Source organism: Lacerta agilis, chromosome Z, assembly GCF_009819535.1.
Source record: "Lacerta agilis isolate rLacAgi1 chromosome Z, rLacAgi1.pri, whole genome shotgun sequence".
In the NCBI taxonomy this organism is placed as follows: domain Eukaryota; kingdom Metazoa; phylum Chordata; class Lepidosauria; order Squamata; family Lacertidae; genus Lacerta; species Lacerta agilis.
This window is the reverse complement of record NC_046331.1, coordinates 22,395,840-22,410,003: the sequence shown is the minus strand read 5'-3', so window position 1 is coordinate 22,410,003 and position 14,164 is coordinate 22,395,840. Positions and strand designations below refer to the sequence as shown.

Here is a 14,164-nt window from a genome sequence, read left to right as displayed (position 1 = left end):
ACTTCTCGTAGTGAAGGAACCACCAGAAGGCCCTCGGCACTGGACCTCAGTTTCCAGGCAGAATGATAGGGGAGGAGACGCTCCTTCAGGTATACTGCTTGTTTTTTGGGAGCCCACTTGCTTCCAATGGGTTCTGCTTTTATGTTTGCAAATAAGTAGAGATTATGAAGGCAACTCTCATCCAAAGGAAACTAAACTCTGAGGCTCTACCTCTGAATTTTTAAACTTGAAAAGGGAAGTGTGGACTGCATAACACTACCATACTGTGTTGTTATAAGGATAACCCCAAATGCATGTAAAGCACTTAGAAGGACAAGAACTAGACAAATGCTGCTGTGAGCGATGGTGATTAAGCTAATGATGATGCATCTGTGTGGTTCTAAAATTTCAGAGCTAGGTAATCACTTTATGGCATGACAATGATGTATAAATGGCCCTACCAGGGGGGTGGGGATCAGTATCCCTGTGAATATGACAACTTGCCACCTTTTGCCTTCCTGGCTGGTAGCACTGATTAATGGAGCAAGTTTTCTGTAATTTACCTTTAAAAGTTTGCACAGATGAAGCTCTTACAGCAAGCTCTGCTTAGGACAGAGATTGGTTGCATTATGGAGTTCCCATCTGGAAACTCTGTACTGCAACCAATCCCATCATAGCTTGCTGTCAGCATCTTACATGCCAAAGAACACACTTTAAGAATCCCAACTGTTCCATTTCAGTCATGTCTATACAGATAAGATGTTGGCAGTGAGGTGAGTGCCACTGTTTGGAGGAAATGACCCCTGTGGATCCTAATTTGACCCACTGACCAGAGGTTCCCCACCACTTTCTTAAAGGAAGGAACAGGGAGATAAAAGAAGCTAAAACCTGAATAAGTAATGTGAATGGGGCAATTAGAAAATACAGGTGGCATGCTTGGTATTGTGTGTGTGTACAAATGGCAGCAGAAGCCATTGCACAGTGAAACTTACTAAATGATTTTTATTAACATGTTTCACAAGAATTGTGGCCTTTTCCCAGTTCTTCAGCCTTTGAAGCCTTCCACAAAATGTTTCTGAAGAACATTATGCTCTGGGATTGATCTATGGTTCTGAAAAGTATATGGCTACATTCCCTGACCATTCCTTGGGCCCCAGTACTCTATATAAATCTAATGTAATAATATAATATAATCATACTCTAGAACTCAAAAGTTAGCAATCCTATTGAGGATTGTGATACGGTGAAAATATTAAAATATCAAATTTTGGGTTTCATAGCTTTTACTTTGGGGGAATCAAGCAGCCTGGTCAAGAAAGGGGGATTTTAAGAACAGAAACAGCATTAATAAATCACACATTTTTGGATTTTCAAGTGTGGGGCCTCATGGACAGGGAATTGAGAGATGCTTCTATAGGTCATGAGATGCAAGGCCTGGGTTCTTTAAATCTGGCTTTACTCCCTGCCACCACCTGGAAAACTCTTGGGAAGTAGATGCTTCCAGTAGGGCTGTATAACAGATTAGGATAAGGTCCTAGCCAAATTTGGAGGGATACAGGCACCAATTGAGTTGGGTTGAGACAGTCCTTTATCACTACAGGCTGTGTTGGGTGGCCCAGAGAGATCTGGGGTTTTCAGGGAGGCCAGGGTTTTAGGCAGAGATGGGAAGGAGAAACCGTGAAATGGAAGGGCCTACCAAGTTGGGTTAAGATAGGGGTGGGGGAACCCAACCTTCCCTTTCTGTCAGTCCCCTCCTTCTTCCTGCCCCCTGAAGCAGCACCACACAAGACTGAATCCTCACATTTCAATTTGTGCGGTGCCAGTTGCTGTTCCTTCACAAATGCCTTCCCTGCATGCAGTGAAGCTGCTCATGAAGAAGCAGCATCCTGCAGGATAGACTCTTCCTGCTTATCACCTGGTTATTGGGAAGATTCAATCCTGTGTGTTGCTGGTTGCTTCATCCTTACGAGTGGCTTCCCCACATGTGGAGAAGCCACTCATTAAGGAGCAGCACCCCACAGAACCCACACAGCCAGGGGAAAAAGGTGACATAGTGTCTCCTCCTTTACCCACCTCCTCCCAACCATATGGGGGTTTAGAAAGACCTTAGTAAGCCCCTTGACCCTAATTGCTTTGGGGGTAGAATGGGTGGCCTGATTGGGGGCCCTCAGATCAGAGCTGTGGGGCAGACCTGAGGGGCTGTGCACAGCTCTAGCTTCCAACCTTATCCTTGCTGCTATACTACAACCCTGTCCTCTCAGTCAGACAGGTGGCTTGGGCAGCCCTCTATGACTACTCCATGCTTGGTTCCCCACTGGGAGAAACTGGTCTCCGAGGAAAGGAATCCTCCTTGGAATCAGACCACCATCCTCTCTTAAGACACCATCAACTGCATTTGGACCTTGGCTCTTTTTCTACCTGCACTGACCTCCTGAGGCTGCATGCCTCTGACTGCACCAGGTCATGATAGGGTTAGAAAAGCAGGAAAGGGGAAATGGGCTCCTGGGCCAAGAGCAAAGAGCCCTCGATATCATACGCCATTGTCCCCGGAGCCTGTTTACTCATCTGCCCCTGCATAACTGAGTTGACCCAAAAGAGTGTGACCCAGGCTGATGCAAATACTGATCAACCCAAGAAGAGCTTTTGCCACAGCAGTGGTGACAAAGAACATCCCGGAAGAACAAAGCTGCAGGTACTCAGGGCTAAACAGGAAATGCATATAGTGCAGGAACTTGGGGCCACCCCATGAAGCTGAATGTTGGAAGAATCAGCACAGGTGCAGAGAAAGTCCTTCTCTGCACACTGCATAAACTATGGAATTGACTACTGCAGGATATAGTGATGGCCAACCACTTGGATGGTTTTTAAAAAGGTTTAAATACAAAGAGAATCAATGGCTGCTATCAATGAGGGTTATTTATTCTATCTTCACTGTCAGAGACAGTATGCATCTGAATTCCAGTTGCTGGCCAGGGCAGGTAGGGAGAGTGTGCCCTCAGTGGGAAAAGTCTGCTGGATTCAATGGTCCCCCTTTGGCCTGATCCAGCAATGAGGTTCTCCTGATGTTCAATGGCAGAACACCTGCTTTGTATGTAGAAAGTCCCAGGTTCAATCTCCGCCATCACCAGGTAGGGCTGGGAACTCAGGAAAGCCACTGCTAGTCAGTGCAGACAGTCTTAAGCTAGATGGTGGCAGCCAAGTTCGGTTTTGTGTTTTTAGTGTTTGATGTTGCATTTGTGTTTTTACTACTTTTTGTTGGGAGCCGCCCAGAGTGGCTGGGGCAACCCAGTCAGGTGGGTGGCATGTAAATTATTATTATTATTATTATTATTATTATTATTATTATTATTATTATTATTCTGTTCTCATATAAATTTGGGGCAGATGCTGTTTGATTTTTACATGAACGGATCTGAATGCTTCCTCCTCCCTTTCCACTTTGGGTTTCTTTGGTCAGGGGAACTGTGCCAGTTTAGCTGGATCCTGCAGGGTTCAGGTTCTTACGTTCTTATCAGAACATTACAAAATACAGCTTTAAAGAAAGGAACAGCACACCAGGATCCCTTGTAAGAAAACAGCTTATAATGTCAAACACAGTGACTCTGATTTTTAAAGGGCAACTTCCTTTGAGCAATTTTGTATTCTTTGCATGACTCAGTAACAGGAATGTTATGGTGATTTAACTGACAATGGATATACCATTTTAAGGATTTAGTCTTGATGAAGAGCAGCTCTGGAAACACTTAGGACAGCATTTACTCCCTGAATAAGCCCTTGGAGAGTCCCTGCAGCTTTGTTCTTTTGTGATATGCAAATACTAACAAGGGGAATTATAGCGCCAGGGTGTAAAGTCCTGTCACCCTGACGGCTGCCTTGCCAAGTCCCTTGCAAAGCTCAAGTTCAGCTTTGTCCTTCTGCAGACTGTCTGTCTGAGATAACTCAGGCCAGGCTTACATAACCCCTGACAAATGGACTGACACTCATCTATGAATAGATAAAGGTATTTTTGCAACACCAGCAGGAGCAGTGGCCAGCATGCCAAGGCCACCACAGGGAGAAACAGCAGCATTCAGGGAGCAGAAGGAAGAAGGAAAACAAACCAACAGAAGAGAGGCAAGGAGTCTTACGTGGAGAAGGCATTGTTCTGCTTCTCGCATCGGATCCCCTTGCAATTGTTGGGTTCTTCCGAGGCACTGGTCTCGTAATAGAAATAAAGCTGGTTCAGTCCATTGGCGAAAGCCAGCAGCACCAGGCAGTAAATAAATAGGAACTTGAGAATATCTAGCAGCATACGTCCCAGAGAGATCTGCAGGGGTCCCAGGTGAGAGTTTGCTGTAAACAGGGAGATGAGACGCAAGGAGCTTAAAATGTTTGATATTGCAAAGAGGGCTTCTGCAATGAGGGTGGGGTGCCACATTTCCCACTCCTGCCTTGGACGGGAACCATTGTACTGCAAGAAATAATAGGGAAGGGGGGGAAAGGAATACAGGTGAATTGTTGCAGTCAACACGTCAAATGACATCATTTCACTTTTCAGAACATTATCCACACACGTACACATGCATGCTAAATTTCACTGAGTAGAAGGTGCTACTCTTGCAGGGGAGCACTGGTACCTGATGCTCTTTGGGACTTGTCCGGTGAAAGGCAGAGAGGTCAACAACAATAGGTGGATCCAGAGCCAAAGACAGCCAGAAGAAATTAATTCTAGTTTTGTCCCCATCCTGCTCCTCTCTGTTGAGTTCCACAAAGGATAGCATTGAGACTATAGAGTAAGAGAACGCTGACAGCCAGTGCCACCCTCTGGACCTGTTGCAAGCAGGAAGCTGGGCAGCTGGGGGTTGGCTGAGGGTAGACCAAGATTGGTAAGGCAGTGCCCTATTCTCCCTAACAACCAGCCTTCACTGCAGGAGAGTCTACCCCCCTATTTCATTAGGGATAATTAGGCAAGGGGTTGAAAATAAAACAGCCAGTATCGTAACACTACTGTACAAATCTATGGTGAGGCCACACTTGGAATAATAAGGGCTCCCCCATACTTCCTTTTGTGCCTAAAAAGCGTGGGGCAAAAGCTAAGTGTGGACGAGTCCTATATCTGGAATAGAGAAAGTGGGGAGAGAAAGAAATTTCTCCTTCTCTCACAATATGAACCTGGGGACATCCAATGAAACTGATGTTGGGAGAGTCAGGATGGACAAAAGTAAGTACTCCATCCCATGGTGCAGTTATTCAGTTGTTGGGTGGCTTTAAAAGAGTATTAGACAGATCTATGGAGGAGAAGGCCCTTGGGTCTCTCTCAAACCATGCCCCTCCCCTAGCCAAACTCTTTCACCTTCCTTGAGTGCTTTTGCCTGGCTTTGTCTTTGAACTATGATGCCTTTTGCTTGCATGGATGGAGGAGGCACATGCGTGTAGAAATCTCTTGTTTTTTTGTGTTGCTGGAATGTACAAAAGGTAATGACCTACTGCTTTGCCCGCTGTTTGCCTCTCCCCCTGCCTACTACTAGCATGCAGCCTCCCAAAAAGGTTTCCTGGGACAGAATGCGGCCCTGGGAGATAGAATTTATTCCAGGAAAAACTTTCCAGTTGGATGTACTTATCTGTTTACGGTAGCCCCACCTGACTCCCATCAGCTATATGCATGGGCAAAGGCTATGGGGTGTATCACAGGTGCATCACAGGAGCCCCTGCAGTGTCACAAAAGATTATGGGGAACCAATAGCATACAGCCAAAAATTTCTGGCTGAGCATGTTCTATAGCAGCAAAAGGGATTCTGAGGGACAGCTCTCAGATGATGCAGCACCTGCCTTCTTGGGCTCACCTCTTTGGATTCACCCTAGGCAGAAGATACTGTTAAGGGTTTGTGGGTGCCTGGATTTAGCAAGTGCTAGAATTTAATCACTGCTTGAACTGGAAATCAGACCCTTAAATAGCTGGAGGTTCAGCTTCCTGTGTCCAGGCCAGCCTGATAATGTCTGGGTCCTTAAGCAAAAAAAAAAGGGGGGGGCAGAGAGATGGGCAATTAGCAAAGCAGAGATCCTGTGGCAGCTGGAAAATGGTTGAAGCCCCTCCCTGAGCTTGGAGTTGGGTAGAAGAAAAAGGCTAGGAGGAGAGTTTCAGGATTGCAGTTTGCCCTGCTGTGCTCTACAGGAAAAGATTTTCAGTTGGTAAGCAGTGATGGAGAAGCAATCTAGGTGGCTGCCTAGTGTACAGTTAGGAGTTATGTGAGCAGGAAAGCCAGGGCAGCAGGCAAGATGTCTGATGTCTGCTTGAACTCAGGACAACACCTATGGGAGAAGCTGGAAGCTTCCAATTCATCGTAGACCCAGGCATGTAAATAAATGTCCTTGGGGATTCTTCATTCTTCCATTCTGTGGACATGACCAAGCCAGAATAGATGTTGCTGAGACAGGAATATGAACATGCTGGGAATGTGGGCTTGGGAGAGCACATCTTTGTTGGAGACTCTGTGTTGCCATGTGATGCCCAAAATCTTCCTGATGCAGCAGATGTGGAAAGTAATGAGGTGTTGTTCCTGGCGGGTGTAAAGTTGCCCACATCTCACTACCATAAAGGCCTGTGAGTGAGGTGCACCTGAAGCCAAAATGGGGGGAGAAGCAGCAACACTCCTGGAAGAAATAAAGCTGATGATAGAACAGCAGAGCTGGCAGCTTGAGCAAATGATCCAGTGGCAAGGACAGGTGTCTGACAAAATGGAGCAGAACCAGCAGTTTGATAGTACAGACCAGCTGCTGGCAAAGTTGTGGAAAAGCCTCCATGGCTAAGGAAGTGTGACTCCATGTGAGGTGAGAGCCTTGTCTGGGGAGATGCAGTCAGTAGGTGAAGGGGGAAGGATGATGCCTTGGAGGAAAGAGCATGGGCTGGGGCTGACGAAGTGCTGCTGATTTTCCATGGGAAATGGGGGTGCAGGAGGAAAGTGTTGTGGAGAACAGCTGGTTGGCTGGAAATCAAGAGCTGTTTCTGATTGATTTCTCTACTCCCTGGGAACCTGTTGTGGAAGAAGATGAATTGGATGTGCATGTGGATACCCAAAAAGTCCAGCTGCTGCCTGAGGAGGTGCCAGAAGAAGAGGTGCTGCAGGGGTAATTGTGCCAGATGAAATGGATGCGTTTCCTTCAGTGGAGAACACCAAGGAGCAGCTAGAGGATGGTATGCATGCACCACCAGTGGTGGCTCCTGCTGATTTGGCTCCTGCTGAATTTTTGAGATAAAATCCCCCAATGATTTTGCCCATTGGGCGACACACCATTGGGTCTTGTGGGTTAGGGGCATGTCCCTGTACTGGCTACAGCAACCAAGGTCATCCAGGATCCCATGATTCTGGGGGTTAAGAGCAGCCAAGAGGGCTACTTGTCTTTGTTTGTCCCCACAAAGTGCTCCAGAAAAGCTGGGAGTAAAAAGAGAGCGGAATTTTGGCCACCAACTTGGGGGGGGGGGGGCTGGGCGAACAGGTTCTTGAGAAGATTTCCCTAGACAATGACTTGGAGCGGGACTTTGATCTGCAGGTTGGGTTGGGTTGGGGAGTGAAGTGGAATGGGCCAAAAGGGGTGGGGAGAAGGATGAAGCTAGATTCCAAGTGACTACAATTCCCAGCAGCCCCAGCCAAAATGGCTGGGCTGACTAAGGCAAATGGGAGTTCAAAGCATCTAGAGGGCACCAAATTAGCAAAATGTGCTCTATAATGTAAGACACATCCCTTGCCTAGTTTTTGGGATTTGCCCAAGCCTCAGACCAAGGGGTGCTCAGTTGAGTCCCAGAGCACTTGGGGAAGGCCACTAGTGGTATCTAAGCAGGGCTTTGTGGTGGAATACTTTGAGCATGGTGGCAGGACCAAGGAAAGAGGTGCTCAGTGGGTTTTGATGAATCTGGGTCTAAAGCCTACTTAGATAGCATCATCAGAGGTGTACAGAGTGAGGGGAAGTGAGGAATATCTTTGCCCCTTGCTTTTTATGACAACTGGCCTGAAGCCAAGCAAGTAAACCAATATAACAAAAAACAAATTAGCCAAGCAAAATGCCAAACCAAACCAAGGTGTGGTGTGGCAAACATAATGAAACCCTATGGCACACTCTGCCTCATGTTCTAGCCAATATGTCTCTATGGTATCCTCCAAGTGTTGTGCACTACAACTCCCATCAGCCCCAGCCATGTCAGGATGATAGGTGATGTAGTCCAACAGCACCTGGAGGGCAGCATGTTTGGTCTGCCCCTGCTGTATGACATCCCAGTGATTTTGAAATTGCAGGTCTTTTTCATCACTGTGTCATTTTGTGAGACAGATTCAGGTTGAACCTAGTGGTAATGGTGCATGCAAAGAGAAAATAATGTGGCTGGCTTGCTGGTGTTACACCGAGGACTTATTTTGCTGCATGACTCCATGCAATAAAAGCCAACAGTAAATACTTGTTGCTTGCCTCTTAAACTGGGGTTGTGTCTGTACGTTTGCAGGCTACATAAATAGAATTTTCATGCTTTTGGGGGAAAATGTCATAAATTAAACTGGTTTATAGAAACCAAGGATTCTGTAAAGCTTTCTTTTCTTTTCTTTTTTTTAAATGATAGTTTTTCCCCAAGTACAGAGGTACTGAAGTCCTGCACAAATGCCTTTCTGCATGGCTTCTGATTGCTTCTGACATTTCAAACTGTTCTAGACATCCACGAGCGTCACGGAGAGACTCAGTCAACTTGATTTGTGGAAAGCCCTTACAATGCTCATGTTTAACTCTTCACTAGACCTTTAACTGGAAGCTATGAGTGTAGAGTTTGCCTGGAAAACAGCTGCCCAAGGGAAGCAGTGGGTGCCAGATATGGCTTAGCTTCTTTGACAAACTCCCACAAAGCATGAGGCTCTTAGCCAACATTTGTGCTGAAGCCCCTGAGAAGAATAAGAGAAGAGGCAAGACAAAGTAATTTAATTGGCCAGATCTATATCCTTCAGCATCTTCAAGGGCAAATTCTAACTGGGTCATTAAAAAAAAATAAAAAATCAATGATGCATCCTTCTCTTGTCCTGTATAGTAATTCTGGCCATTGTGTGCCAAATCATTAAAGGCAGCTTTCCAAATACTAGTGAATGTCAAAGTGGCTTGCACACGGTGTGCTCTCAACTGGAAGCCCTTCCTGCTAGGCTGCCCATCTCTGCCACATGAGGTACTGGTTGTGCTTGCTCACTGAGGCAGATTTAAGGGAGCATGCCTGGTTTGGCCACACTGGGCACAGAGCCTTGGGGTAGCTGCAGAGAGTGCCACAACTATGAGGTAGAATGGAAGGCAAAATGTAGGGGGCTCCAAGTTTTGGCATTGCAGAGGCTGCCACTGAAATTTGAGACCGTAAGGTCCACCACAGTTGCTCACTGTTCAATTGGTGATAATTTGCATGTGTCCAGTGATGCAACATGCCTCATGGGAAACTGGTTTGATGACCTTTGGGTATTGTTGAACTCTAACTCCCATTAGTCCCAGCCAGCATGGTGAATGGCTAGGGATGTTGAGAGTTGAGTGTCCTGCTTTGCAAAGTGCTGTCATCAAGAGGACGGTCCTTAATTGCAAGGAGTCCTCTATTTTGGGACATGGTGGCTATAGTTTACCTCCAGGTAGTGTGCCTCCGAAGAGCTCATTTGTTCTTCAAGAATTCTCAAAGATTACAGACTGTGAGATTACATTTGCAGGCTCCTTTAGTACCCTTGGTTGTAGCTCATGAGGCCCTTGAAGTAGCTAGGTGTTCCCTTACCACCTCTTTTCCTATCTTGGGCTGCAGCTCCCTCCTTGCATCATTTATTCTGTTACCAGAATAACAGTGGGCACTGCTTTCTTTGGGTGAAGAAAGAGGCAAAGCAGGTGTCGAGCAGTTCACCCTTCTCTCTGTCACCCAATAGCATTTTTCCATCTTCTTCACACATTAATTTACTTATTTACTTAGGACACCAATGAAGGAGTCCCCAGAGGGGTTTTGAAGATTTGGCAAAAGAAAAGAACAAGCCATAATTAAGCAAGCCAATAGCAAGCCATAATTAAGCAAGCTTTGTTCTCTTCCTCAGAGGACACATCTTTATCTGGATGCTGCAAGTTTTGTACTGTCAGAAAGCCCTCAAGCAAGTTTTGTGAAGAGCAGAGCTCTGGTACCTAAGAGCTTGGTTCTGTTGTCACCAGGGCCAGCCCACCCATGAGGCAAGGTGAGCAGATCTAAATGTAGATCTTTCTCTCCTGCCTCTTGTTTCTGATGTAGATCTTCCCTTTGGTCATTGGTCCATCTAGCTCAGTATTGCCTACAATGACCGGCAGAAGATCTCCAGGATTTCAGGCAGCCCTACCTGGAGATGCCAGGGATTGAATGTGAGATCTTTTTGAATGCAAAGCAGATGCTCTACCACTGAGCTACAGCCCTTCAACAAACAATGAGGCTGCTTTATACTGAGTCAGGTCCATCTAGCTCAGTTTTGTCTACTGACTGGCAGTAGCTCTCCAGATTTTGGGGGAATGGAACATTCTATATGGAGATGTTGGAGATTAAATCTGGGACCTTCTGCATGTAAAGCAAATGTTCTGTGACTGAGCCATGGTCTTTCCATGCTCTGGCCCTCACACAATCCAAACGCAGGTCATTTGCATTCAAGTGTATATGCATCCCTCCATCCCTGCCCTGCCCCATTTGATCTCAGCATTTTAGTCTCATGTAAGACTACCATTTTCATCCTGCAAACAAACCAATCTTTTCCTATGTTTAGGTCCAAAATTAGGATGTGGTGATTTTTGGATAACACCTCACAAATAATTAAAGCAAATAATGGCACAGTGCAATTGCACCCCATGTCTTAGAATAACAGAATTGTAGAGCTGGAAGATGGGTCGTCTAGTCCAACCCTCTGCAAAGCAATAGGTTCCACATAAAAGATGCCAATGTCACACCTCCAGGGTAGCACATGTAACTCATGAATTTAAGTAACCCGTGAGCACGGAAATGTACAGTAGAGGTCAGTATGGAAGAGTGGCTGTGCTTACTTGATTTCCATCACTGGTGTCATGACACCTGACCAGGAGGGATAAGTGGTGGGATGGTTGGTATGGTGCTAATGTGCAGGTGGAGCCAACCCTGCTGGTGTGTTTTCACCCTCCCAGCCAACATGCCCCTTCCCCTCTCCCTCTCCCTCCTAGAAATGTGCAGAGATGCCACTGATAGGAGGTAAGATGAGCACTGCCTTGACTTTTGAAGAGAGGTTGGTGCTCAAACTCCACAATTATCTAATAAATGTTGACTTGCATGGTTTCAGATCTCCCCTCTTTCTTTTGTTGCCTTTGATCTCTTGGTGCTGCAAACCCCTGATGTTAAAATGCAGTTGTACCACTGCCCACCTTGCACCATCCATCATCAATACATGTAGAGAGTGACACAGCTGCTTGGGATAGAAGAAAAATCCTTATTTGGGCACCTGGTGCACAAGCAAGATACATTTCTGATGTGTGTAACTCTGGCTTCTTGAAAACCATGGTTTGCAAAGTGGGTGTCGGATCAGGAACTGGTTACTCATTCATCCTCACTTTCCAAGTCCACCCTAGCCATAGTTTATCATTTACAGCTGCATTTGATGGTGACCAAGTTTACATTGCAGACCACAATACTATACATCTGAGAGTAAGTCCCACAGAAATCAGGATTACTTCTGAGCATACATGTATAGGATTCCACTACTAATCAGGATTTGAAATCAGCATTTATTTGAACTGAGTTTGCAAACCCTGGTTAAGAGCTTGATGTGGTTAGTGCTAGTGCAGACGAGATGCTAAGAACCACGAATGAGGCCAACAAGGGGGGGGGAGGTGAGTCTGTGTCAAAAAGTTCAAAAGGTGAAGAAGCAGACACCCCCAAGACTCCAGATATGCAAACAGGAAATGCCTGAACTTGTTCATACCCACAAATTGTAATGTAACCATAGAATCATAGAATTCACAGAGAATTTGATGTGTTAGACGTTTTGGAAGGCAAGGAGAGAGAAAAAGAAATCCATTATCTTGGAGAAGCCTGACACTAAAGCAGGAGTGACTAACCTGTTTTTGGGCCCAATGTCAAGACTTGCCAAAGTGGATGGTTAAAAAAAAAGATTTGGAGGGGATCACAAGACACTTTTGGCATTTACTTACACATGGAAGTGGTCAGTAAAAACATGTACTGTTATTTTCCAAGTACCGGTAAGTGTTTGGGGTTTTGTTTTGTTTTTTGAGTGATTTTAATTTTAAAATGACAAATGGGGGGAGGCCATGGGGGAGCTACAAAAAAAACACCTTATGAGCATAAATATGACTTGCAGGTCACAGGTTAGCCACCCCAGTGCTAACAAGTGCACACACATGCTCCATGGTAATGATACCTTGACATATGCAACAATTTTCAGAGAGATCGTTGCCAGGTAGAGAGAGTTCATTGCAAAATCCATCAGGTTCCACCAGTCGTGCACATACTCATTGAAGCCTCCGTCCCACATTTCTTTGATTTCGCCCCAGATGAAACCTAAGGAAAGAGAGTTCATTTCCATGAGACACGTTCACTGGCCACCAAAGCAGAGTAAACAGGATGTTATGAAAACACTATTTAAAAACGGTTGCTCAGAAGCAAGATTCCGCCATCCCCTCTTGCCACTCCTTTGTTTCTGAAAAAACATAATGATGTAGTCTGCTCTGACAGGATGTGAAATATGGCTTGATGTGGAAGGACTAGTACAGTCGTAAGTAGCTGAGCCGCCGCTTCAAATGGAAAAGGCTTAAAAGCCCCTGGATGAAGTGTACATTTAACCATTTTTATATTAAGATGGAAGTGCAGCAAGTGCAGTTTGCTTTGAGAAAATTCAGTTTAACTTTGAAAAAAGCTATTTGGGGGGAAAGTGTGTCTTTCCTTTTTTTTATTAGAAACAGTCTCTTTCCTAAGTTATTAGAGACTGTTCATGCCACTCTTCTTGACCCGAGCATATAATAGTGGCTTTTGATTTCCCCATTTTGGCATTCAGGCTGCGCAGTGGAGACGTGACAGTGGACCATGCTGAAGTGAGTCTTTGGTGCTCGGTTTCTGCAACTGAGTCATTGTCCCTTCCCTTGGTAAAACCTCTGCCAAGCTGAGACCCTGAAGAGCTTCTGCCAGTTAAAGAGGGACAGTGGATGGTGAGATGGGTCAGTTCAGTGAGCCAACTCTGTGTAAGGTAGCTTTATACATTATCCATATCTGTGTGTCCATTTATATCCCTTTGCAGCCCCATCAAATTCCATGCAGAGTCAATGCAAAGGGGGAGACTGGGACTGTACTCATCTGTCTCCCTGACTTCCATGCATTAACATTTTTTGTGCAAATTATTATATAGCTCTGTAGAGCATCTGCTTTGCATGCAGGAGGTCCGTGGTTCAATTCCTGGTATCTCTGGGAAGGACTGGGAATGTCCCCAGCCTGGATAGACCAAATAGGCACCCTCCTATGTTCCTAAATGGTCTGCTCACCCTCCAAACATTGATTCTGCCTAAAATTTGAAGACCCAAAATGGGGATAACATGCTGCACCAATACCAGTTTATTGTTTTTTATCCTATCACTGAAAGGCCTGTATATGCATTAATTGAGCTTTATTAAAATATAATATCAATTCTACCTACTGAGTGGGTGACTTCTATCAAGTCACCCAGCAAGAAAAAACAACGAACAAGAATACAAGTGAAACAAAACGAAATGAAACAAAAAGAAAAGAAAAGACAACCAGTCATGTTGGACACTTCCATTTCCTTATGGTCACTAAACAACAGGGGAAGAGAGAGTTGAATCAATGAGTGGCATCCATTGCACTTGTTCCATTTGTGCAATGATTTCTGCTTGCCCAGTGGAACTTTCCACTCTCTCCTCCCTCTGTGCACCCCTTGCCCTCTACAGATCTGCTCCAGAGGGTTGGGGGAGCATGTGGTGGGGTAGAGGGAGGTGGGAAGGTCCATTGTGCAAATGTAGATCCTTGTACTAATGAAACTTCTTTGGATGCATCCTGGCCTCATGAAAACTTAACAAAATCTTATCTTTCAGTTTCTTTTGAACTGTGATTTCAGTATCATCATCATGCTGAGGCTGGTTAAGGAATGTTTTATTTTTCTACCAAAATCTTCTTCTTCGTTGTCTTCTTTTTTGCCTGTTCAAACAAATCAGT

The 14,164-nt window shown here is 45.3% G+C and overlaps 1 protein-coding gene across 1 annotated transcript in view; it reads right to left on the bottom strand.

The window, feature by feature from the left end:
• TRPC5 (transient receptor potential cation channel subfamily C member 5) overlaps positions 1–14,164 on the bottom strand; it is a 164,656-nt gene that overhangs the window by 34,620 nt on the left and 115,872 nt on the right. The window contains exons 5-6 of the mRNA XM_033137473.1: positions 12,363–12,502; positions 4,107–4,429 (exon numbers count right to left, since the gene is read on the bottom strand). Coding sequence (XP_032993364.1) covers positions 4,107–4,429; positions 12,363–12,502 — 463 coding nt within the window. The remainder of the gene's footprint in view (positions 1–4,106; positions 4,430–12,362; positions 12,503–14,164) is intronic.